This window comes from Euprymna scolopes, chromosome 19, assembly GCF_053919585.1.
Source record: "Euprymna scolopes isolate OS-2025 chromosome 19, ASM5391958v1, whole genome shotgun sequence".
NCBI classification, from domain to species: domain Eukaryota; kingdom Metazoa; phylum Mollusca; class Cephalopoda; order Sepiida; family Sepiolidae; genus Euprymna; species Euprymna scolopes.
In genome coordinates this window covers 80,747,669-80,772,377 of record NC_136500.1, presented here as the reverse complement: position 1 = coordinate 80,772,377, position 24,709 = coordinate 80,747,669, and the positions used below count along the sequence as shown (strand labels likewise).

The 24,709-nt window shown below is 34.3% G+C and overlaps 1 protein-coding gene across 1 annotated transcript in view; it reads right to left on the bottom strand.

Annotated features, from left to right (window-relative positions):
* Positions 1-268: 268 nt before the first annotated feature.
* LOC145239783 (uncharacterized) overlaps positions 269-24,709 on the bottom strand; it is a 63,622-nt gene continuing 39,181 nt past the window's right edge. Inside the window, exons 2-3 of the mRNA XM_080103280.1 lie at positions 7,061-7,180; positions 269-2,721 (exon numbers count right to left, since the gene is read on the bottom strand). Coding sequence (XP_079959406.1) covers positions 1,283-2,721; positions 7,061-7,180 — 1,559 coding nt within the window. The 3' untranslated portion in view covers positions 269-1,282. The remainder of the gene's footprint in view (positions 2,722-7,060; positions 7,181-24,709) is intronic.

Sequence of the window (24,709 nt, the reverse complement as noted above, 5' to 3'; positions counted from 1 at the left end):
GTATTCATTTTTTTCTATTATTATTAGATATTATTGAGATTAAGTTTGTTCTTTTTTTTTTGCTCACAAAATTCAAATATGGGATTATTTTTTTCCATTTTTTCTTATTATCAGTTATTATCAAGATGAAGCCTCTGTTTCTTTGCTCATAAAAGTTAAATTTGCATATGTGATTATTGAAGTGAGCTGGATACGTTCACCTTAATTAGATCGATGTCCATACCTATAAGAGGTTCTGTGTCGATTATTCTAGTCTATAACACTTAACTTTTTTTTTTCTTTTTTTACTAATTTTCAGCTCAAACAAGGCACAGTGCCACTTGGATATAAGGGTCTATTATTTAAAACGAAAGTTACAGGGACACTAAGTAAGGAGTTGAGCAGCGAGATGTCTGTTAATATTATACTTGCATTTTTGTATGTCAGTACAATCAGGGAAGCAGAGACCCGGGAAGGAATTCCAAAGTCTAGCAGTTCATGGAAAAAAACTATTTTAGCAAAAGGCTTTCCAGCATCTAGGGAGCTCTACAGTGTAGGTGTGAGGCTTTGTTGCTTGTTAGGTTAGTTGGGAGTATCTATGTTGAGGGGGTACAAGTGCTTTCAGTTCGTCAGAGCACGTTACATTAAAGTACTTGTAAAACAGGCACAGGGATGCAACATTTCAGTGATGGGACAGGGATTGGTGTTTGGTTGATAGTGTGGTCCTATTAAGTTGGAGACTCTTTTTTGGACCCTGTCTAAAAGCGAGAGATGAGGCCAGATGTGGCAACAATACTCCATGCTTTGTAGAGGTATCAGATGCCCTCATATGTTAAATAGCATTTTAATTGCTAAACCTGTTCTTTTTTAGTGTTTTTATTGGATAGGTCCGTGCATTTCTTTGAAAGCTCCTATCCATTTGGCAGACTCTCAGATTAATTTAAAATAGCATTTTCATCTGTCTGTCATCCTTTAGCTTGAAATACCATTTATGCCAGTCTGCCATGCTTAAGTTTAAAATAGCATTTATGCCAGTCTGTCATGCTTAAGTTTGAAATAGCATTTTCATTTGTCTGCCATGTTCAAGTTTGAAATAGCATTTTTACCGCTTTATCATGGTTAACATTGAAATAACATTTTTACCGCTTTATCATGGTTAAGATTGAAATAACATTTTCATCCATCTGTCATGCTCAAGTTCAAAATATTATTTCTATCTGTCTCTCACAGCTTAGTTTGAAATAGCATTTTTATTACTTAATGCACAGATTGGATTGCCATACATCAAGAATATCCTTTGAACTTAATGTTTGGCAAGTCGCTCGATAAGCTCGGACAAAAGAGCTTGTTTGATTTCCTCCTGGTGTAAATATTCCTGCTGGTGTTGTTTAAAAAGATCCAAAATGTCTTCATGATGCTGGTTTAACGTGTTTAATAGAGTCCGGTGTTCTCTTCGTCGCTCCTCGTTCATCTGTTTAAGTGTGTCCACCACACTGTTTGGCATAGAGAAAGGTGTTTTCCGCAAAAGTCGACGCCGATACGCGAGCATATCAGTGACTGAATTGCTGCTACTAGAAGATGTAAAGCCTAATTTCTCAAGAGGCCGCTTTCTCGAGGGAGGGCGGGAGCTAACTGTTGTAGTCTGATGATGAGGAGGGTCGCTCGACGAATACAGAGGCTGCGAATGTGCCGAATTAACAAAGGTTTGCGAAGAAGAGTTGCCGATTTGTTGAGTTTGAGAAGACATCTGAGGTTGCAGACAAATGTTTGAAACTGGGGAGGAATACTGCCGAGACAAAGGCAGGGAAATGGATTCTTGTTTGACAGTGGACTGACTGAGAGACGAAGATGGTGAACTGGAAGGTGCTAATGATGGTAAAAAAATTGATGATGAAGAAGGAATGTCAGAGTGTGATGTAATGGATGATGCATAGGTCAGCTGCGGTAACGGGTGAGTTTGAAAATGAGATGTGGCGCGGTTTGATGATAATGACGCAACCACTGATGTCGTTGGTAGTGTTTGAATTTGAACAGGCACCGCAGGGAAAGGTGGTGTCAGAACTCGGGATTCGGGTTGCGGTTGCGGGGAGGTTGGTATTACAATTACAGGATCATCATCATCGTCATCGTCTATAATCTCTTGCTTAATTTCCGGGGGTTGAAAAAGAGACTCTACCGAAATATCGGGCGTAACTTCTTGTAGGTATGCGTCTTGCTGTATGTCAAGGGCTAAATTTTCAACTGGCCTCGCAGAAAAGCTACTGGCTGTATCCATGCTGGGGTAGTTAGGAAATTCGTGTGAACTGCTGACAATTGTACTGGTCATGGTATTCTTTGTTCCCAGTCCACTAACTCCCCCACTCATTCCAGTCATGTTTAGCCCCGACTGTTGGGCGGCATGTTTCTCTTTCGGATCGTAAGGGTAAATGGCAGCCAGCTCTTTAAAAAATGGACATTCCCTATGCGTGTTGCTGAAGTAACTGTAATCGACTGTGTCACGGTAACTCTTGGTAATATTCTTCCACTTCTGCTCGCACTGACCACTGGTCACATCCAGGCCTTTCGACTGAAACTCTTCAGCAATCATTTGCCACACATCTTTTTTACGAATTCCAAACTTGTTGAATATTGGTTCTTTTTCAGAGCGAAGGCGAATCAAGGTGAGTACGTCATTCCGTTCCCAGTAAAACGATCCTGGCTGACCTCGGCGCTCCTTGATTGTAATCTCCTCCGAAGTTATCTCTGAAGAAAAAAAAGAAAGAAAAAAATTTAAAGAATGATTAAAAAATAAATAAATAAGGTCAAGCAGATAGAAGACAAAAAATAAAATATGGAATATGTTTTTACAATTCGTATTATTTTGATTCTTCAGATTATTGTTTTCATCATAAGTACAATATTTTGCTTCACGGTGTAATGGAATGAGAGCATTAAAAAAAAAAACAGATTTATGTTCAGCTGGAGATATAGCTCAGTGGTAAATCATTCGACTACAGATCGAATGATTCTTGTTCAAGTTGCGTGTACCTCACCATTTTACTTTAATTTTTTTCTTATTAATGAATTCAATTTATGATAAAAAAAAAGAAGTACCATTTAAAATCGCCACAAATCATTTCTTTGTTTGCATATTTTAAAACTAAACATTAATCAGAAGTGACTTTTCCAGGGCATCCATCTTCAAGCTCAGATATCAGCTTTTTTTTTTTTTTTTACATGGAGGTCACCACTTATCAAGGCCCAAAGGCCACTCAGGGATGAGGGTTATTGCACGTACAGTAATCAATGAGATAGTATTGTAGTAATCATTAGTATTGGGGGTTTTGATAGAGTGTCTTACTTAAGGGGGCGGTTTGTCAGGAGTTTGTTTATGTTGGACTTGAAGACGTCCAAGTTGTAGTCAGGTGGGAAACAGGCAAGCGGCAGAGAGTTCCACTGGCGTGCAGTTCTAAGAAAGAAGCTTTGCTCATGGAATCTACGTTTGGATTTAGGCACAGATAAAGAGTGTGGAAAATTGTTGACAGTAGTTTCAGCCAGACGGGTGTTTCTCGTGAAAGATTGGCGAGGGGGGGGGACGAAGAATTGGAGCTCAGACGAGCACCTGCCATGGAAATAGCGATAAAACAAATACAGGCTCGCAACGTCTCTTTTGTGGGAGAGAGGTTGCAGGGAAGAGAAAAGGGCATCCCCCACTAAACCATGAAGTCTATTTTGTACTCTGTCAAGGCAGCTGACGTAATATTGTAAACAAACAGACAGAATTTGATGAACAACATTATCATTATTATTTTTTTTTTTTTTTATCTTACAAGATCAGTAATTCAAGAATGGAACTATTGAAGCTTACGCATCTACATTGTGAGTTCGATGATTGTACATGTGCAGAGGCAGGCACACATAAAATATTGTTTATTGTTCAAAGGTTTTGACATGGATTAAAGCGTTGGAGAGATTTTGCTTTGTGTGTGGGGTGGGGATTGAAAAGAAAGTAAAGAAGTTGAATAAATAAATTTCTATTCATTCACAGTGGGAACTTTGTGTAAATGGGAAGGCCTCCGAAACAGACTCCAGTTGTGTTACTAATGATGATAAATCGTAGTAAGCTTCTGTGCTGTAGTGTTGCCTGCTTTCATTTTTATTGTTTGGCTGTTCTAAACCACCCACATAATATATATATATAAATGAAATAAGAATTACAATTAAGTTGACCAAGATAATCCAAAATAGCAAACTTAAAATATACTATAAATATTAAAGACTTAATATTTATAAAGTAATCATAACCAGATGTAAAAGCTCAATAAAACCAAATAGGAAATAGAGCTTATAATAATAACAAAGAATTAATAAGATATGCTAAAAACACTTTAAGAAGAATTAAAAACTGATTTAATTTTCAAAAAGGAAACATAGAAGTTGATTGTTCTTAATCCATGGAGTTTCGAAAGAAATACTTTCCGTCTCATCAGAGGGTAAGAATTAGCAAAATGTGGAATCGGATTTTGCTTGCAAAGTATTTAATGGAACTACAAGTAAGTCATAGAGCTTATTTGGTAAAAAATAGTGAAGCAGAGGGAATGTGGAAAAAAAGAAAAATGATTTCACATGAATGGATGGTCTGATGAAGAGTAGAATATTCAATAACGGTAAAATCCAAGAAAAGTTGGTTAAAGTTCCGTATCCACGCATACACACACATATCAGTAGGCATAAACAGTAAACAGTCAGAAAATATTCAACGATAGGAAGTTGGAATATTGCATTTGCACTTAGGCCAACTGCTTATACTTAACTCCCTACAGAACACTCAACTTTTTTTTCTTAAAAGGACCTTATAAGGATAATAGTTATGACATAAATATGAACAATTATTTTTTCATACTTGAAGGGTTGTCTGCTTTTATTTTCATTATTTTGCTGTTATAAACCATCCATTCTCTTTTATAACACACACATATATATATATATATTAAATTGTAATTCAATGAATTTAAAAAAAGCTCTTATTGAAATGAAATGAAGTGGTTGTGTTTCATAACAACTGATTGTTAAATAAAAACTATTCTGAAGTATATATATATATATATATATATATATATATATATATATATATATATATATGGTCAACGGCCAACTAGCACCGTGTGTGTTTGTGTGTATATATGTGTGTGTTGGGGTGGAGAGGGCTCCTTAAGCCGTGGTGAAGGCAACCTTTCTAAGAGAAACAAATCTGATTTAAAAAACCATAAAGCAAGAGACCAGTACCCGCATTAAGCTGGTCTGCAGTTTAACTTGTTGCTGGCTATCTTGCTCTTACTTGTTGCTGGATCTCAACATTTTGAACCGAGAGAGAAACTTAGCTGTCGTACAAAGCTAAGACTCTGTAACATCATCTGTGTATAGATACTCCCTCAGGCATTTGTCTATTAAAATGGTCCTATAGTGATGGAAGTAATTTTGGGGCTCATGGACTTTAAATGTCTGAGGGAGTGGCACTCGTCTGACAAGACGTTGCAATCATCATCATCATATATATATATATATATATATATATATATATATATATATGTACTAGCAGGAAGACTCAACGTTGCTCAGGATTGCATGAAGAATGATATGTACTTCTTCATTATGCTCATAACATCATGCTATTTTTAAAAATTTTTTACTGACCTCTTCATCCCATTTAGCTAATATAGTTGGAAGAAACTGAAAAACTCTTTAAATTAGTGTCTTATGAATATGGTTTAAATTTCATTAAAATTTGATAAATATATTTGAAGCATATCTGATATGAAGAGATTTAGAACCACTTCCATTGTCTTCTATGGAGGATTTTATACATTTTTCTTTTCTCCAACTTAACATCATGACAAGTTAGAAAAAAAAGAAAAATTGTACAAAATTCTGAGGAAGGAGTTTGACTCTGAAATATATAAATTTTAAACAAACAAGTAGCCCCGTTGCAGCCAGATGGCTGCATATTGTGAAAGAAAAGCGAGTAAATACAGTGTATTTACACAACCAATATTTACGAAACTAAAGTTAGCAATTACTTATTTTTTTCATCGGTTCTCCTGTAGGAGATGTCTCCTCAAACTAATTTAACAAAAAAAAAATTGTATTTTCAACCAATATTAACGAAAAAAAAATATGAGATACATGGCTAAAAGCATTATTTTATTTAATAACCGATGGTCTAAACTGACCACCCTGGTCAAATCAGAGAAAGTCCAATTTTATTTTTTGTAATCAGACGGAGAAAATGAAAGTAATTAGTTTTAAAAAGAAAAAAAAATAATTCTTGTACTTTTTGCAACTAATATTAACAAAATAAAAATCTAAGATACATGGGTAAAAGTATTATTTTATTTACTTTAATGACCGGTGATCTAAACTGACCACCCGGGTCAAATCAGAGATAGTCCCTTTTTTTTTTTTTTAATCAGACGGAGAAAATGGAAGTAATTTTTTTTTAAGTAAAAAAAAAAAAAATTTTGTATTTTTCAACCAATATTAATCGTTGACTGCTGCTGCTACTCCCAGCGATTTAATGCCTCTCACCACCACTTTGCCTAATGGCTGCTGATGCTACTCCCACCAATTTAACTCTTATCACCACTGCTATTTTTTATCTGCTGCTACTCCCACCGATTTATCTCCTATCACCACTACTACTTTGCATTTATTTTGCATTTCCATACACCAAACATGGATATAAATACCACTAAAACATCCGCTGGGTCATAAGCTTCATTTTGGTACCTAAATTGACTGGGTGGGTTGCCTGTAGGCTGACTTAAACCACGTCACACATACACACCCACAGACAGACAGTACAGAAATTTCTAATAGGATAAATATTTGTTTATTTTTCATAATATTGCATTGTAATTTGGCTTGCAAACGTATCTCATACATATTTTATTTTAAAATTCAATCAACGATTCTATCACGGAATTCACAACCCTGACATAGTTTATTTTTTTTTTTGTTTAGTTCCTTATATCAGTGGCTTCATGCCTTTTCTGGAACAATTTAAATAAATTTTTTTTAAATCTGTTAATTAAAAACCTCTTACCTTGTTTGTCTCCTTCACCTAACAATCCACTAGAATGGTCCTGGACACTGATGTACACCGGCTTCGTAGGCAGTTCATGTGGATATTTTTTAGCAAGTGCATCCAACAGTTTATCAGGACCTTTAGAAAAAAAGAAAGAAATTTTAAAAAAAGAAATGCAGAAAATAAGACAGAGGACATAATATGCATCTTTTAAAAATATTAATGTTGTTTGTAGTAATATTTAGCTGCAGATGTGTAAAAATAGTTTTAAAAACGGAATTTTCTACATTAGGTTAAATTAAGCAGAGGAATAAAAATTTTATAAGTTTTTTTAATGTACTAACGAGTCACCAAGGATGACTTAAGGGGTGTGTTAAGTGTTTGGTATGACACCACCATAATGATTCATAACGATGGTTAAGGACAGCTCAACAAGAATTTGTTAATATTGGACTTGAAAACGACCACGTTGTAGCCAGCTTTGAAGCAGTACCAAGGAATTGTGTTTCACATGCAGGTAGTTCTTGGAAAAAAACTTTGCTCGTGTAAGTTCCAGTTAGATACACAGAAGGTGAAAGGGAAATTATTTATAAAGGTTATAAAAAAAAAAAAAAAAAATTAAAGCTACGTGTGAAGATATGACGTCGTGATCAGGAGGTGTGAAAGGAGACGGCCCGAAGAAGAGAGTTCGTTCATTTTGGGTTGTGAACGATAAAATCCTTTTTGTTGAGTCTTCATTGTGCTGGAGAAAATATAGCGCCAAATTACCTGATGATCAACGTCTGAAAGTTACTAAGTATGTAATTTTCAGTCTTTTTTTTTTTTTTTAATGTAGTATCTTTAAAGTTACAAGCGAATCTCCTCAATAAATATAATAGGTGTGCAGCAGTTCTATAATTCCCTTTTCTTCTAACTTGTACTCACTCATAGAGTGATTGATACGTTATCCAGTCAAAACACTTTTGCATGAGAGACACTTTTGTTACTTAGCAGAAGGGATTCAAACGGATGAAATATAAAGGAGTTTTGTAACGGCATAAACTGTTATGTTGTATACTGGGGTGTGTATAATCATTTGTAGTCGTATAGCGAGCGCATATATGTTTATCATATATATATATATATATATATATATATATATATATACGGATATATATACTTCAGAATAGTTTTTATTTAAGAATCAGTTGTTATGGAAACGTGAGATTGTAAAGTTTACAAAATATTACTGGCAGTAATATTCTATAAGTTATCCCATCTAAATAAGAATTGCTCGATATGCAAGATAGAGCAAATAAATTAAATTGTAATTCAATTAATTTAAAAAAACTCTCATTGAAATGAAATGAAGTGGTTGAGTTTCATATCAAAGAATTTTTATTATTCTAAGCAAGACAAAGAATGCTTTAGAAAATTAATCTCCTTAACCTATAGGGTTTCGATGTCTACCATCTCATCAGAGGAGAGAAAATATTAGCAAATACTTATAAAGGTATGCACCCTATTTGCAAAAATCAGTGAGACAGGGAAAGTCAAAGTCAAAGTAATAAATAAGGACTCAACCACTTCATCTCATTTCAATGAGAGTTTTTTGAAATTCATTGAATCACAATTTAATATATATATATACGGATATCTATTTAACAGATGTGTATTTCTATAAGTTTCTTATGAGTGTTCACGTTCTGCGTGTGATTCGTCTAGTATATCCTCTATTAGGTGCTGCTGTCTGTATACAGAAATTAACAGTTTATAGAAACCGTTGTCGGTTAGATCACCAGCAAAAACATACCTCAAATCTTCTTTCCATGCGTCCTGAAATTGAAGGTGCTTCTTTCCGAAAGTGAAAGCGCTTAGACAGGAATTATATTTTGATATATAATCATTTATTCTTTTGCTGGCTTCTTTTCCAGAGTTGGCATGCTTTGCATAAGATTACATTTTTCTAAGTTGCACCTTTCTGATTTCCATTCGGCGTCAAGTCATAAAACTCCCATCCGTCTAACGTGTGTCGTATCGAAACTGATCTTCCCCATGTACATCTCAAAATCTATATTTTTATTACGTCATCACTACACGTAGCCTAAAGATCTTTGCTGAGTATTTTGTCACATATTTTTGCTTACATTATGGTTAGCTTAAATTTCATCTGTCAAATTAACATCGATTAACACTGCTGACAACTATTAAATGTAAATATTTCGATTTAACATAACTTTTCACATCTTCAAAATATTTCTATCTAACAATATACATAATAATCGACCATTTTAATAGTTTCCGGTGTTTTCCGGTAAACTAACAACATAACACTTCCACCAAACCTTTTCCTACATATTTTCAACAATCAGTTTTTAAACCTCAAGATAATCTGATTCCTGTGTCGCTCTTAGTCACAACTTGGGCTAGGTTGGATAAAAAAAAAAAAACAGACTCCAATTTATTTTTATATAGTACATGTATACCTACCGATTCAACAAATCTTTCTATTTTTGTCTATATAACTCTTTCCCGATTATGTCTTGTGTTGATGAAGCTATGATTAAATTGATTTAAATTGAAGAGAAAAAAGTTTTTCCTTAACACCAAAACTATGGTAACTCTTTTTTCTTCATACCCAGCAAGGTGAGTGAATGGATATCTACGTAGTATCCCTTTCCTCATACAAAAACAAGATCATTTCTCTCTATAGACACGTAACACATATCCGTAAGAAGCAACATCACGCATAAAGATCTAAATGGACATTACACTACAAAAAGTTGAACCTACTTCTATGTTACAAATTTATGCAGAATCTCTTGGGAAAGAAATAAGTAATTAAGTATCCAGTAACTAAGATACCTGGTATTTATGCAGTATACGAACCATGCTATTGTTGGAATCGTCCAAGCGATTTATGAAAAATGGCAGATGCTAAGTGAAAGTTTCAGGATTTTTTATCCCCAATTATTTCCATGAAAACTATATTTCTCTCAATATGAAGGTAATTCAATGAAAAATTAATTAAAAAACGAAAGCAATATTCTTGAATGATTATTGGACAATTTTTACAAAACTTAGAAAAAATTTAAAATAAAGAAAAATATTCATTCCAAGACAAGTTTCATGAATACATATTTATTTATTTTTTTAATAAACAACTATTGTTTTATATTTTTTTCTTTTTTATGACTTTTTCTTTTTATGGTTTTTATATGACTTTCATTCTATATGATTTTTTATTTTTATATGAATTTTTTCTTTTTATGATTTTTTTAATATGACTTTTTATGATTTTTTATATTTTTCTTTTATATGATTTTTTCTTTTTATATGATATTTTCTTTTATTTATTTTTCTTTTATATATGATTTTTTCTTTTATATATAATTCTTTCATTTTTGTATAATTTTTCTTTTTTATATAATTCTTTTTTGCATAATTTTCTTTTTTATATAATTTTTTCTTTTTATATAATTTTTTTATATAATTTTTCTTTTTTTTCTTTTTATATATTTTTTTCTTTTTATATAATTTTTTTATATAATTTTTCTTTTTATATAATTTTTCTTTTTTGTATAATTCTTTCTTGTTTGTATCATTTTTTCTTTTTATATCATTTTTTCTTTTTATATATTTTTCTTTTTATATATTTTTTCTTTTTATATATTTTTTCTTTTTTATATAATTTTTTCTTTTTATATCATTTTTTTCTTGTTTATACCATTTTTTTTCTTTTCTTAGTTTTTTTATAAGTTGTTTTGCTCAAATTAAGACGAATATTTAGATTTTTTAAAAACCATCAAACCTTTTTTCTTTATGATTTTTTTATTGTATCAGGGTTAAGGTGCTCAATGGTTCGGCACTTTCAGCATTTTCCATTAGGCATCCGAACAATTTCAATGATAGCACAGTCCTTATATTGTACAATTACCAGATACTTAAATGAAACTCAAAAAACTTCACACAAATTCGATTTTTAAATGTTTGTTGTTAGGTGTTTTGGGGCCAAAAAGAATGAGTTGTCTGTTTGCTTGTGTATGTGAGTTAATATTAAATTCAGAAACTACACAACACACACCCACAAAACTAATATATCCTTCCTTTTGCATTGCTTTAGAGAAAATATGGATATTTTGGGGGGATCAACAAGAACAAAATTAGTCAAGAGACAGGGGGTGAGAGAGAGAGAGAGATAGAGAGATATGGGAAAGATGATAGAGTGAGCAAGAGAGAGGAGTTTTAGAGGAAACATGTTGCACACACTGATTAATTATTTTGTTGTCCATGCTCTTGAATAACGGAAAGTAATCATGTTATTTTAATCTTTTTATATTTCATTGCATATCAGAAATATCAAACATTTTTTTAATATATTTTGTTGTTAAGCTATTATCGTAGGCAAAGTAGTTTGTTGCTTAGTGGATAGTGACCATACTCCGTTGAAGTAGTTAGTTGCTCAGTGGATAGTGACCTCTCTCTTTCTTTCCTTTTTTTTCCTGTTGTTGTTAAGTTACCATCGTAATCGAACAGTTGTGCAGTAAATAGTTATGTCTCTATTTCTTTCTCTTCATTCATGTTGTTGCTCAGTAGATAGTGACCACTCTGTTTCCACCTCTTCTTTCCTGTTAAGCTGTCATTGTAGTCAAAGAAGTTGGTTGTTCAGTGGATAGTGACTGCTCTGTTTCTGTCTCTTATTTCTTGTTGTTGTTAAGCTGTCATTTTAGTCAAAGTAGTTAGTTGCTCAGTGGATAGTGACATCTCTCTACTTCTGTCTCTTCTTTCCTATTGTTAAGCTATTATCATAGTCGAATCGGTTGTTGCTCAGTGGATAGTGATGCCTCTTTGTTTTCTTATCCAACAGCCCATATTCTTTAAGAACTTATTCTTTTACAATGCTCTCTGGTGGGGATCAAACAGCAATATAACTTAGGAAAAAGGCAGCTGGATAATATGTACACAGAACGGCATAGGCAGAGTTCAATGACAATTCAAAAGACTGCGTAAAGATGAGGAAACTGTTATATAACCACATGCTTCAAAAATGCAAAAAGAAGTTCTCTTCTACAGAGAAAAAATTATGAGTGTTTATCGTTACATGAGATGACAGGATTTTGTTATTTATATAATCCTGATGTATGGCATAATCACGTTGACACACCGGTTCCTGCTGGATCACCGAAGTTAAGCAACGTTCAACATGGTCAGTCCTAAAATGGGTGACCATTTGAGATTTCCAGGTGCTGTATGTGCTCTCTGCTTATCTTGGCATTGTTTCCAGTTGTCCTGCCACTGGACTCAAGCAGTGCCGATTCAAGAGAGGTGTGGTTGGAGATTGTGCAACCCTTTTCTCATAATTACATGCACAGCTACCCCTACGAGGGTATCCTTTGTCTTTTGAGACTGAACAGAGGCATCGATGATCCTGATATTACATAAGAAGCCGTTAGTTGAATGGAGGAATGATTGATGGATGGAAGGTCGGAATTTAACCCTTAGTCAATGGAAGTTGGCAAAACCATGTGATTGTAATGTGAGACATAGAACAGCTTAGGAAGAAAATGAATATTGAGTTCTTTGAATGCATACAAGTCTTGTAAATGATGTTTATGACAATCATTTTATGCGGACTGAAAAATAATATTTCAATTTGCCATGAAGCTGGCTGACAATTTTGAAAAAATTCAATGGATTGCCAAACATCAAATAATAGCTAATTCTTGGAGGTATGACTGCAATTTACCATACGTATTGAGCCGTTATCGGCAGTTAATTGATGGTTTAAGATGGACAATTTCAAAACATGAATTCTGTTGTTCAATATGAAAAAAATACTTCTTTATTTTGAGTGAAGTAAACTTCTCTTATGAATAATTATATTGATAATTTTTACGTGGAGTAAGTATTTCAGTTTCAGTTTTTATATAAAACTCAAACTCAGCGACCATTTTCTTTCCAGGCTGCTGTGTCTACACATTACCAGCAACTTCTCAGTTCAAATTTCTTTCTTTTTCACCACATATCATTTCAGCTAGCTGTTTATAACATCATATTTTGATATGTAACCCTAATTCTAATTTTTGACATCTAATGGAATTTATCATTCCTCTTAATTTGTAACATAGCGCAGACAGCTATATGCAAATACAGTGAGCGAAATGACATCATGGTAAGGAAAAAGAAGACTATAAAAAGAAGAGAGCATGCCCAAGAAGACGATCACATTAGAGACGTGGATGACATTCGAGAGCACGTTCGAGAAGACGATCACGTGAGAGACGTCACAGCGGTAATGAGAGAACGGGGAAATAAATGTTGTTGTACAACAAAAAAATAAGCGAGTTGAAGTTCTTTTCTATTCCTTGCCTGCTTTGCGACTGAGGCTACAACGTATTGGTTCAAGGACAACGTTACAAACTTACGGGGGAAAAAATACTGTTTTTAACATTATTTTTAATTATACACCTGCATCTAAATATTCTTACATCCGGGCCTTTGTTCTATCTTGTGACCGTGTCCATTCATCTCTTCCCATTACTTGGTTTAGGTTGGTTTATAATATTTGTACATGGCGAAAGGGGTGTGGAAATACATAATGATGACCTAAATATAAGTTTCATGTTATTTTGTGGGATATCCTGTATATAAGAAGCATGTGTGACAAGAAAAGCATCAAAAGAAAGTCACAAGAAGCACTTGATGAACTTCCCAATGTGGCAAGAGGTCAGAGTAAAAGCCCAAAATATCTATTTTGTTCTATATTCATATATTTTTGTTAATGAACAGGTCTATTTTTAATACTTACTAGTTGTACCTATACGGCGTTGTCCGGGTAGGGAAAGAAAAAAAAAAACTGACTTTTTTTATTTTATTTTTTTATTTTATGATTTTATTTTTTTTTTTTACAAAGAAACGAAAATTTATTTTGTTAATAAAATTATTTTGTTAAAAGGATTTTTTTTTAATGAATAAGCGAGAAAGATGGAAAGACAGATAAAGAGAGGTAGAGGGATAAAAGTTTTAATAGAAATATGTCGCACTTTTGCCCCGGGTCACACCAGATACTCCTGTTGATCTATTATATAAATCTCAGTCGTCTGTGTGTTAGTGCGTGTGCGTTTGTATGTCCGCTAAAACTTTTGTCATCTACATCGAAGTGGCATGAACGTGGTACCATTAGAAAGAATGATCTCTCGGACACATAATATCGAAAAATTAGAAAAAAAAATCGTCAATTATTTCATGTAGAAATGTCGCTTTGCTTGAATGGGGGGGGGGTCAGATAAACCTCTTGGTTTTGACACTGTTTGTTAATTGCGCATGCGCTGTTTCATTTTTAAAAACAAAATTTGCAACATCATAACATCTGTGTCATTGAAGTGGTTCTATCTTACGAACTTAAGTGCAAGTTCGCATCCAATATGCGACAGTTTTTTTTTTTTCTTTTGCTTACAAAATTTTACTTTTGGTTGATGGCACCTAAATCCCGTTTTTTTATTTTTTTATTTAACCGTATTTTACGACCGGGCAACACCAGACGCCCCCCCCCACTAGTCTTTTATAAAAAGAACTGTTGTTTGATGTGTGTGTGTGTCCAGCTAAAAGTAAAGACTACAAAATAAATACCTACAAAGATAGTATATTGCCCTGGGAGAATAATATATAAAATTAAAAATAAAAATGATGTATTTTCTTTAGGGGTCAACTAGACCAGGTTTTACCGGGGAAGGGACTGCTTTTCAGCCATTTCCCATGTTATCTATTAAATAAAGGAGAGGTGAAGAATTTACATTATTATTTTTTTCAATATATTAAAAAAAAAAAGAGGGGAGGTGAAGGAAGGATGGAAGAGAGGGGTGCAGAAAAGTGGAGAAAGGACAAAGAAAGATAGACAGAGTGAGAGAAGTTTTAATATAAAAATATTACACACACCATTCAACCACTTTTTTTTATGGCCTCGGACAACCCGGGATAGCACTGTTAGTTATAAATATAGCCCGGCATTTTATAATAGAACGCATGCATATTATGTCCATGATAAAGGAACACACACACACACACACACACACACACACACACACTTATATACAAACTGCACTTACCCTAAGTTGCTTGAGAGTCTTTTTAAATTTAATTTCCTCCTTTTTTAATGCCGTTTGCCTTTTTTGTTTTTATTTATTTACTAGCGGTGAGTACCTGGCGTTGCCCGTGTGTTTTTAGGTGTGGGTGTTAAAAAAAAAACGTTAAAAGAAAAAATTAAAGTTTTAGTAGGAAGATCGGATTGAACTCCGAAGCCTTGGCGCGAAGGTGGAAACGAAAGGGGGGAAAAATAGGCAACCACCTAGGAAGTGAGAAGCGTGTTAAATTAAGGGTTAAAAAATCCCATAGGTTTGATTGACAGTTGGCCACTTAATGAGGTCATCGCGGGGCCGTTACGATGACGTGTCATTTTTTTTTAATTACTGCGGGCAGTCTTTTGGCGCTTGTTTACTTTGTTTCAATGCAGGTCAGTTTTAGCTTCCCGAAGATGATTGGGGTGGAAACCAGCTCCCCATTTAAAGGGGATATTCCAATCGGACGTTCGCGGTGATAGCGCCGTGAACGATGCCTAGCTGTATTCCACCCACCTGACCGTAAATCAGTCGCAGTTGGTAAAGGAAAAATTAAAAAAAAACTGATGAAACTCAGAGAAAAAAAAAACTCCATGGTGGAAAAGAAAGGAACGTTGCATAAATACAGTTGGATACGCAAGTAGTAGTTGTCGACTGTAAGAGTTTGTTGTAAAACATGGAATCCATGGTTAGTTCATTTCGTTTATTTTTTTTAATAAACGCGATTTTCTCTGTGTAAACTGCAAATGATAATGAGAAAAAAAAAGCAATAAAAAAGGGAAAGATGGCGTAAGTACCCATTGGATTAGGTAATAAAAGAAAAAGAACAATACATAAATAAAAAAAAAATGTAAAAAAAAAGAAAAGAAAAGAAAATGGAATAAGTAACCGTTAGAATAGCTGTATGCCAATCCACTTTTTTAAGCAACTACGAACGCAAACCAGTGTTTTCTCGTAATTTTCTAGTGTGAACGGTCAAGTCCAGTGTAAATGGGTGGCGATGGAAGGAGGAATCTAATAGAGAGAGAAGAGTTTACTACTTCCATTGATCTTAAGCGATTTTTGCAGCGAACTCTCACCAGATGAAATATAGGAATCTACGATCAGTGACGTTATGGAAAGCTAATATGCCTATAACACACCTCAGATAATGTGTTGCAGCCTGTGTGTAATAGATTTGCATGTAATGTTTCAATTTTTAATCCTATTAAGGTCAAACTCATACGGGAAAACTGAGTTCATTTTATTTATATAGAAAGAAAAGAAGAATAGATAGATAGATAGAATAGATAGATAGATAGATAGAAGAAGATAGATAGATAGATAGATAGATAGATATATAGAAGATAGATAGAAAAGAAAGAAAAGATAGAAAAAGAAGAAGATAGAAGAAAGATAGATAGATAGAAGATAGATAGAAGAGAAGAAATTACAAAATTATTCTTTACGATTGGATTTCAAAATTTAACTCATTATTACGGTGTCGTTCGGTTATTGCATTATTGGTTGAACAAAGTTGTTATAAGAATAAACTATTTTTGTTAAGATTTTTTTTTTATCTCAATAGAATGATTGCATGCAAATAGTTTTCAAAACTTTCATTTCATTCAATACAAGATTCCCTAAAAGTTGTAAAGCACGTTTATTTTAAATCACACACACATACACACACATGTATATATATATTAGTCACAGTTTATAAAGGTCCAAGAGTCACTTGAGGATAAAAGCGAGCTTGTTAGGTGAACAATGACACAACACTGAGTATTAGTAATGATGGTTGAAATTGGGTAGAATTTGATTTAAGATGGTCGCTCAACAAGAATTTGTTTGCATTGGACTTGAAAACAACCATGTTGTAGTCAGTTTGGAAACAGACTCGTGTATTGTGTTCCTCAAGCAGATAAGTTTTGGAAACTAAACTTTGCTTTTCAGTTTAAGGCATACGAAAGAAGAAAGGAAAACTATTTTTACTATCTCCAAGTAATTGTGTTCCGTGCTCTTAAATTTCTGCCATAAAACCAACAATAACAACAAGGATAAATAAAAACTTATGTTCAAAAAGATCGTGATAGTTGAGTACCTATTTAGGTGATTTTTCTCTTACTATGCCTCTATGATGCAGTGCTGCTGCACACATGATGCAGAAGTCAAATGTTCCGTTTTCAGCAATTATGTTCATTATGAACGTTTTGGGCTCTCAATTTGTGATATCAGCTTGCTCATCAATGAAAGTCTTGGCAGCTATCTTTGTCACGTGTGCGGTCTGAAAACAAAGTGAGCTGCTCGACATAAATTGCAGCAAAATAATCTTAATTGCTCTGTTTTGGAGTTTGACGCGGCTGTCCATGACTTTTTCTCTTGTAGCATAATACAATTACCTGTTGTCTCTGTCAATGATTTAAAGAACGTAATCGATGCTCGGATTGCACCTCTTGAAACGAAGATCATTTCAACTGTAGCCAAGGCAAGCATAAATCTCTCAATCTCAGGTTACATTCACACAACCTTCTTAGTGACATGCAATATGGTTTCCGCTCTGCAAGATCTACAGCAGATGTGCTAACGGTTATATCACATAGGATTAGTGAATCTCCTGTAAAAAAAAAAAAACACAGACTGTGGGTCAAAATAAAAACAGTGGTACCTCTCATGCGCTCCCTCACTCTCATTCCAGCAGACACAATGTTTACCATGCCGACACCTCACAGTCCATTCTAGTTTTAAAAGTGTTCAATCTCTCTCGTTTCTCTTCTCTGAAAATCAAGCAGTCTATCATTGCTCTATATCCTGGCCGAGTTCCAATGAATACCAATGCTCAACTCCTCAACAGCAGCAAACTGTTCATTGAATGCCGCTCTGCTAACCAACACGACTCTGTTCTTGACAACTCTCTGCCAACCTCTACAGCAAAAATACATCACTATCCAAAATGGATGAAACGACCATCACCATGAAAATGACCACTGTTATCACAAACGAGTTCGACAAAAAACTTGTCGAAGAATGATTTCCTAGTTGACATTCGCATTGAATATCCATGTGTAGTAAATCTCTTGCTTACCAAACCACACAAAAACAGTAATTCCTCTCAAATGCTGCAACTCCAGCGGCTCACACCGTGCAAACCACTTATTGTGCCCCAGCTACATTGAGAGATTCAACATTCTCAAATTATCTGCTCGAAATGTTTGAACTTTGACATATTAATATTAGCGGGTTAGTAAATTCGATGAACTCAACCCTCCCTCTGCATGTCTTTGTTCATGAAACGTTCTTAAATTCTAATGTGTCTAACTGTGAAGTGGATATTCCTGGAGACGTCATTTTACACAGAGATCAAAACATTAATGCCTCCTCATGGTAGCCTTCTGACTTATGTTAAAAACAATGCCATTTTTAAGTAATTTTGATTCCATCAAGTGCAAAGATCATGAGGTTACCTGGCTATCTATTTCTACCTATTCAGCAAATTTGCTGACATGCATTTTTTTTTTTTTTGGCTGCACACCAAATCATCTATTGACTCATACCGTGTATCGCACGACACATATGATACTCGGCAATTTCAACAGTCGGAACTCAAATTGGTTAGCAGATGATCATAATGTTTCTTATCTGACAGACTTGTACAGAGTTTGATTTGACTCAAATTATAAAGATTGCAACAACATCCCCTGACGTTCATACTGGACATCCATCTTTATTAGATACTATTTCGACATCTGTACCTGACATATTTAATGTGCCATCATTGGACCCTTCTGTGGGTACATCAGACCATACAATTGTTTCCTTTGGTTTAAAAAATGCTATGAGTTCAACTGAAATTCCGGACATAGCAGAACAGATTGACTTTGCCTCTGTTACCAATTGGTCTGATTCCGCAATCAATGCTCTGCCCTGGAATATATGACGATCCTAATATTGCTTGCAACTTTCTAGCATCACTTGGTAACATCAGCTCATGTGTCCAAACATGCAAGAACGCATAATCACTCATTGCCATTTTTAGCACCAGAATTCTGATGCTTGTAGCTTATTAATAAATCTGCCTGTCTTGATATCATTCTGAGTACGATCTATAACTATTTTGAAATGCACAAAAGCAACTATCTTCTGAAATAAAGCATATCAAAGCAGACAGTTATCGGCACCAGGACAACAAGATCATTGATAAGATCTTCATGCAATTATTCTTTTCGGCACCTGATGCCATCCCTGAGCTGTCTGATGGAATAGTTACCGCCAGCGCATCATTTGATAAAGCAACACTTTTTAGTTGACACTAAGTAGTGCACTATACTACACCATCGACAGGTGCGCCCTTACTTACTGATATTCGGCTCACGCCAAATATTTTTTTGTGAACTGCATAAACATAACACTGGAAAGAGTATGAGGCCACATAATATTCCCAATATTCTGCTAAATCAGTGTGATCACTCATCGAAGCCCCTGGCTCATTTGTTTAATTTGTCGTTTGTATTTGATCGCATGCCTCTTCTATGGAAAACCTCGACCGTGGTTTCGGTCTACAAGTGCAAAACTGATAGATCGAATTTCTCTAGCTATCGTTCAATTTCTCTGACCTTTTGCCTTGTCAAGGTTATAGAGCACATTGTGAACAACTGCCTTCATTCACATCTCATAGAAAATAAGCTCATCCACATGCCTCAGTTCAGTTTTCTAAAATCACACTTTGCTGCAGAAGAAGCTGCCTGTCTTTATCAACTCTTGGCCTCAGAACATGAGGCTTAGAAGTGCACAATTTCAGCATCTTTAGATCTTACCAACACATTTGGAACCATTCATCACTCGACCCTGCAGCAGAAACTACCCTTGCTTGCCGTCCAAGGCAAGCTCTATTTTTGGATCTGAAACTATCTGCTTGATCGACTACAGGCTACTTTGGTTGCTGGCCGTTTGTTAGATGAGCTTCTTGTCTCAGCTGGAATGCCGCACGAAAATGTTATTGCACCAATGTTATTTTTGATCTTCATCAATAACCTGCTGACATTAATGGACAATGCAGCATCTCATTTTAACTGATGATTTAACTGTGTTCGCAAGCTCTTATGCCGATGTCACATAAATTTCTGTGTTACACCCAGACCCTTACATAGTGTCAGTATACCTGTAGTTGCTGCTTATTTTTGCGTCTGAGTAGACGAGGGACTAGGGTATGGTGTTCAACCTAGAAAAAACAGTTGTGATATTGTCCTATAGATATCTCTCTCCTGTCCTTGTCCATGGGATTTGGTTTCAAGACACATTTGTACCATTCCCAAAATGTCATAACTATCAGGAAGTAATAATATTTAGCAATCTCAGATTTGATGATCATTGTCTTATGTATGCAACAGGGTTATTAGGGAGCTTTACATGTTGCATATCCTAAACTACCAAATCCCTCATAAATGGCATTTTTTGACTAAACTTTACAAGGCAATGATTCGTTCCCACTCGGAATATGGGTCCCTAGTGTTCTCTGGTTCTCTTGAGCATCTACAGTGTTTTGCCATCAGATATATACTACATATTCCTTCTGGAGTATATAATTTCATATTACACCCTCTGGATAATCACACCGGTGTTTGCTCAGAGATGCACTGGTCATTTCCGTTTGCATTGTGTTCTGCAGTTTTGAAAATGCTGCCTCAGAATTGTGTGAATGAACATGTATCACCGTCACATTTTTAGAGTCCGTGATGTTTATTTTAAGTTTTATGCATTCCCTAATAACTTCTGTCTATTGCAAACAGTTTTATGACCATCTATATATATAAAAGCGAAAATGTGTGTGTGTGTGTGTGTGTGTGTGTGTGTGTGTGTGTGTGTGTGTGTGTGTGTGCATTTTTTTCTGTATGTCCGGCAAAGGCTTTTTTCCGGCTGGTTCTCGGCTTGCTCGCTCATTCTTATAACTTTTTATATGCTATCGAGATGATAATATCTAACAATTACGAAACGACGTCATAAAAATCTTTTATTTCAGCCACTTCTATCTTACAAAATTCGCGCTGTGAATTTGCTGCTCCTCCTGCTGCTGCTATGGCATGAGATTTGGCCTAGAAAACTACCTGGGTTTATAAACACTTATTTTCGACTCATCTAAAGTCACTGCCTTTGGGGTGTTGTGCTATATCATCAGACTATTAACCTCAAGGCTTTGGGTTCGAGTCTACCTCCCTCAAAACATTTTTTGCTGTTTTTCTTGTTTGTTTTTGTTCGTTTTTTTTTTTTTTTTAATATTCAAACAAGGTTATTACTTTTAGTTTCCATCTACCCCTGCCTATTTTTCACACACCTATTTTCGTGTTTGCTGTTTTTTTTGTTCTTATTTTTCAGATTTTTTTAACAAGTTTTAACATCGTTCGTTTTTATTTGTTCCCCCCCCCCCCATGACGTTCGCGTTTTCTTTTTTAGTTTTTGTTTTTCTGATTTTAAGAAATTTTAACATCGTTCGTTTGCATCACGTTCGTTTATTGTTTTTTTATAATATTTAAACAGGGTTATTACTTCGCTTATTCTTTTGTTTTGATCCGCACCCCCCTCAACACACACACACACACACACACACACACACACACACACACCTCTAAACACTTGGGCAACACCGGGTACCCCCGCTAGTCTATAATATAAATCTCACCTGTCTGTTTAAATGTATGTATGTATGTATGTATGTATGTCTACCTAAAACTTTCGACAGAGGAGACGGATTTTCACAAGATCAGTATCATTTTGAAGCTTTTGGACGACAAATATAAAAAAATTGGCTAAAAACATTAATTCCTTCACCCTAAACTGGGCACTTTTCTACAGGGAGGGGTCGCTTTTCGCCGATATTTTCAAAAGTCATCTCCTCTTTTCGATTGACTAGCCTTAATTTAAACCTGCATCACTTCTAGTTTAGCGATGGGCGCAACAGCAAAGACATCACGTTTTGTTTTGTTTTTTTTACATTCTTTTCCTCCTTCGTGGTATGGGTTCGAGCCTGCCTGTCTACTACTAAATTTTTTTTTTTTTTTGCTCAACACACACCTCCAAACATTTGGGCAATGCTGGGCACCCAGGCTAATGACTTAATAAAGAGGAAAAAAGTACCTAGATGAGTTTTTGTTATGAATATTTTACAGGGGAAGAGGACCATAGACTGGTGCTCAGTCGAGCACATACCATGAAAATGACGATAGAGTAAAGAAAAACTAGTAACTAACTCTTCTGTGAGAAAAAGGCTGTCGGGAAGAGAAGCGGATATCTCTCTCCTCTAGATTTTTAAGTTGGTTTTGTACTCTAAGGCAGGAAAGGTTATTCTCAACGGCATTCAAAGGATCACGAAGTAATGCATTCTTTTTTCAACTATTAATAAAAGATTAAAATGGTTGACTTGTTTATGAAGAAACTAAAAGGCTTTCTGGTGGATTTGGCTTCGCAATTTTTTTTTTTTTTTTAATTTAGTTTTATTTTATACTCGTGCATTTTTTTTTATTTCAATAGACAAGTGAATAATAAAAGTTAAAAAAAACAAAAAAAAAAAAACGATAGTCACGTAAAGATGAGAAACACAAACACACGTATATAGGTAATATTGACATATTCCGTCGATACAAACAAAATGGAGTTCAGAATATAGTTTTTATGTAAAAATGGAAAATGATTGAAAGTAAAACGAAATACGAAACCAGAACACTAAATAAACTGAATTACATTGAAACGAAATAAAAACTATTTTATTCCAAAACAAAATTTATCAAAAGAATTCTTGTATATTTATTATTCGAAATTCATATCTTTATTTGAAGTATTCAATCTTCAGTTTTTGCTTGTTTTTTGAAAAATATTCCACCAAAAAAGGGATATTAGAAATACGATGCTATTCCGAATTCGTGACTGTACTAAACTAGTGTTTTAAGTGCAATCTAAACGGTTTGAAACTGATAGAAATAATTGTGCATTAAAAACAATTAATGGTAATATTGACATGTCCCACCACGTTTATTCAGTAGTGTGTTGGTTTTGTATTTCGTTTTACCTTCAGTCAGTTTCCGTTTTTACATAAAACTCTAACCGGACCTCCATTTTGTTTCTATCGCCGGAACATGTTAAAATTACCACGTGTACACACACGCGCATGCGCGCAAGAAGTGGCCACAACATTTTATTAATATGGAGATTACTGTGAATGTGCCTCCGGATACAAAATGATGCTGTCTCCTGGTGATTGTCTTTCTATAATGATTAAAGTGTTCTGCTATTTTAAAAAGTTGTCTGCGCCACAATATATCCATTCATAGACGTATGCAAATAAATTGGTGTCTAAGACAGTCGGCAACAGATGCTCGCCCATGAGAGAATGGCATTGTTTCAAATGCACTTTAGCCTGGGAAGCTGACAACACAAATACCTGTAATGAGTTCGTCAACAGCTTTTTGGCTCCACAATGGGAAAAAATAATAATAAACAAACAGAAAGGAATAATAAATAAAGAAAAATCAATGATCTCCGAACACATAAAAAATATCTACAAGTTCAGACTATAATATTTTTGTTTGTTATTATTTTTTTTTTATTTTAGTTATTTTTTGTTGTTCTTGTTGTTGTTGTTGTTCTTGTTGTTGTTGTGGTTGTTGTTTAATTCTTGTGATCGTCTAGGTTATAAAAGAAAACATTGTTTTCATGAGAACCATAATTTTGAAGTAAGTTTATCATGTGAACTTTATGGCTTTGCAACTTATGGAAATTATTATAAAGAAAAAAGTAGAAACAAAGGGAACAAGGTAAAAAAAAAAAAAGTTAAAAGAGATGAAAGAGATTAAGGAAAACAGGTGACAGAGAGAGAGAGAGAAAGAGAGAGAGGGAGAGAGAGAGAAGAAAAGGTAAAAGGAGAGAAAGGAAAAAGGTGAAAAAACAGAAAAGGGAAAAAGAAAGAAAAGGGAAAAAGAAAGAAAAAGGAAAGGAAAAAGAGAAAATAAAGAAAAAACAATTACGGTAAAGAAAAAAGGGTAATATTATCCAATTGGAATTTCTCAACCCCTAAAAAACAAAACCCATTTCATCATATTTACTCTTTTTTTCTTCTTTTTCAGTTGTATAATGGAGCCGTTTTATAAATAAAGGAGAAAGTGTATGTCTCGACTCTAAGTTTTTTTAGTTTTATATCCTTCAGTATTAAATTCTTATATTGCTTTTGTTGTTGCTGTTGTTGTTTAAAACTTTGAGCCAGTATAGTCTAAAAACGAGGGGAGATGTATAGTATATCCGAAAAGAATCCGAATATGCTCATGTCTTTACAATAAACATCTGTAAATTATTATAATGCAGGCACAAGGGGGGGGGATAAAAAAAAAAGAAAAAAAGAAAAGACAAATTCCAATTGTATATTGAATATTAATATCTGTTCTTGGTGAGAATTTCCAATTGGAATTTCTCAAACCAAAAGAATAAAACATATTTTTTCATATTTTTTTTCTTTTCTTTCTATTGTTTAAGGAGTTGTGTTTTACATAAAGAAAGGTTATGTATCAACCATAGATTTGTTTATAGTGTATCATCATTATCATCATCATCATGT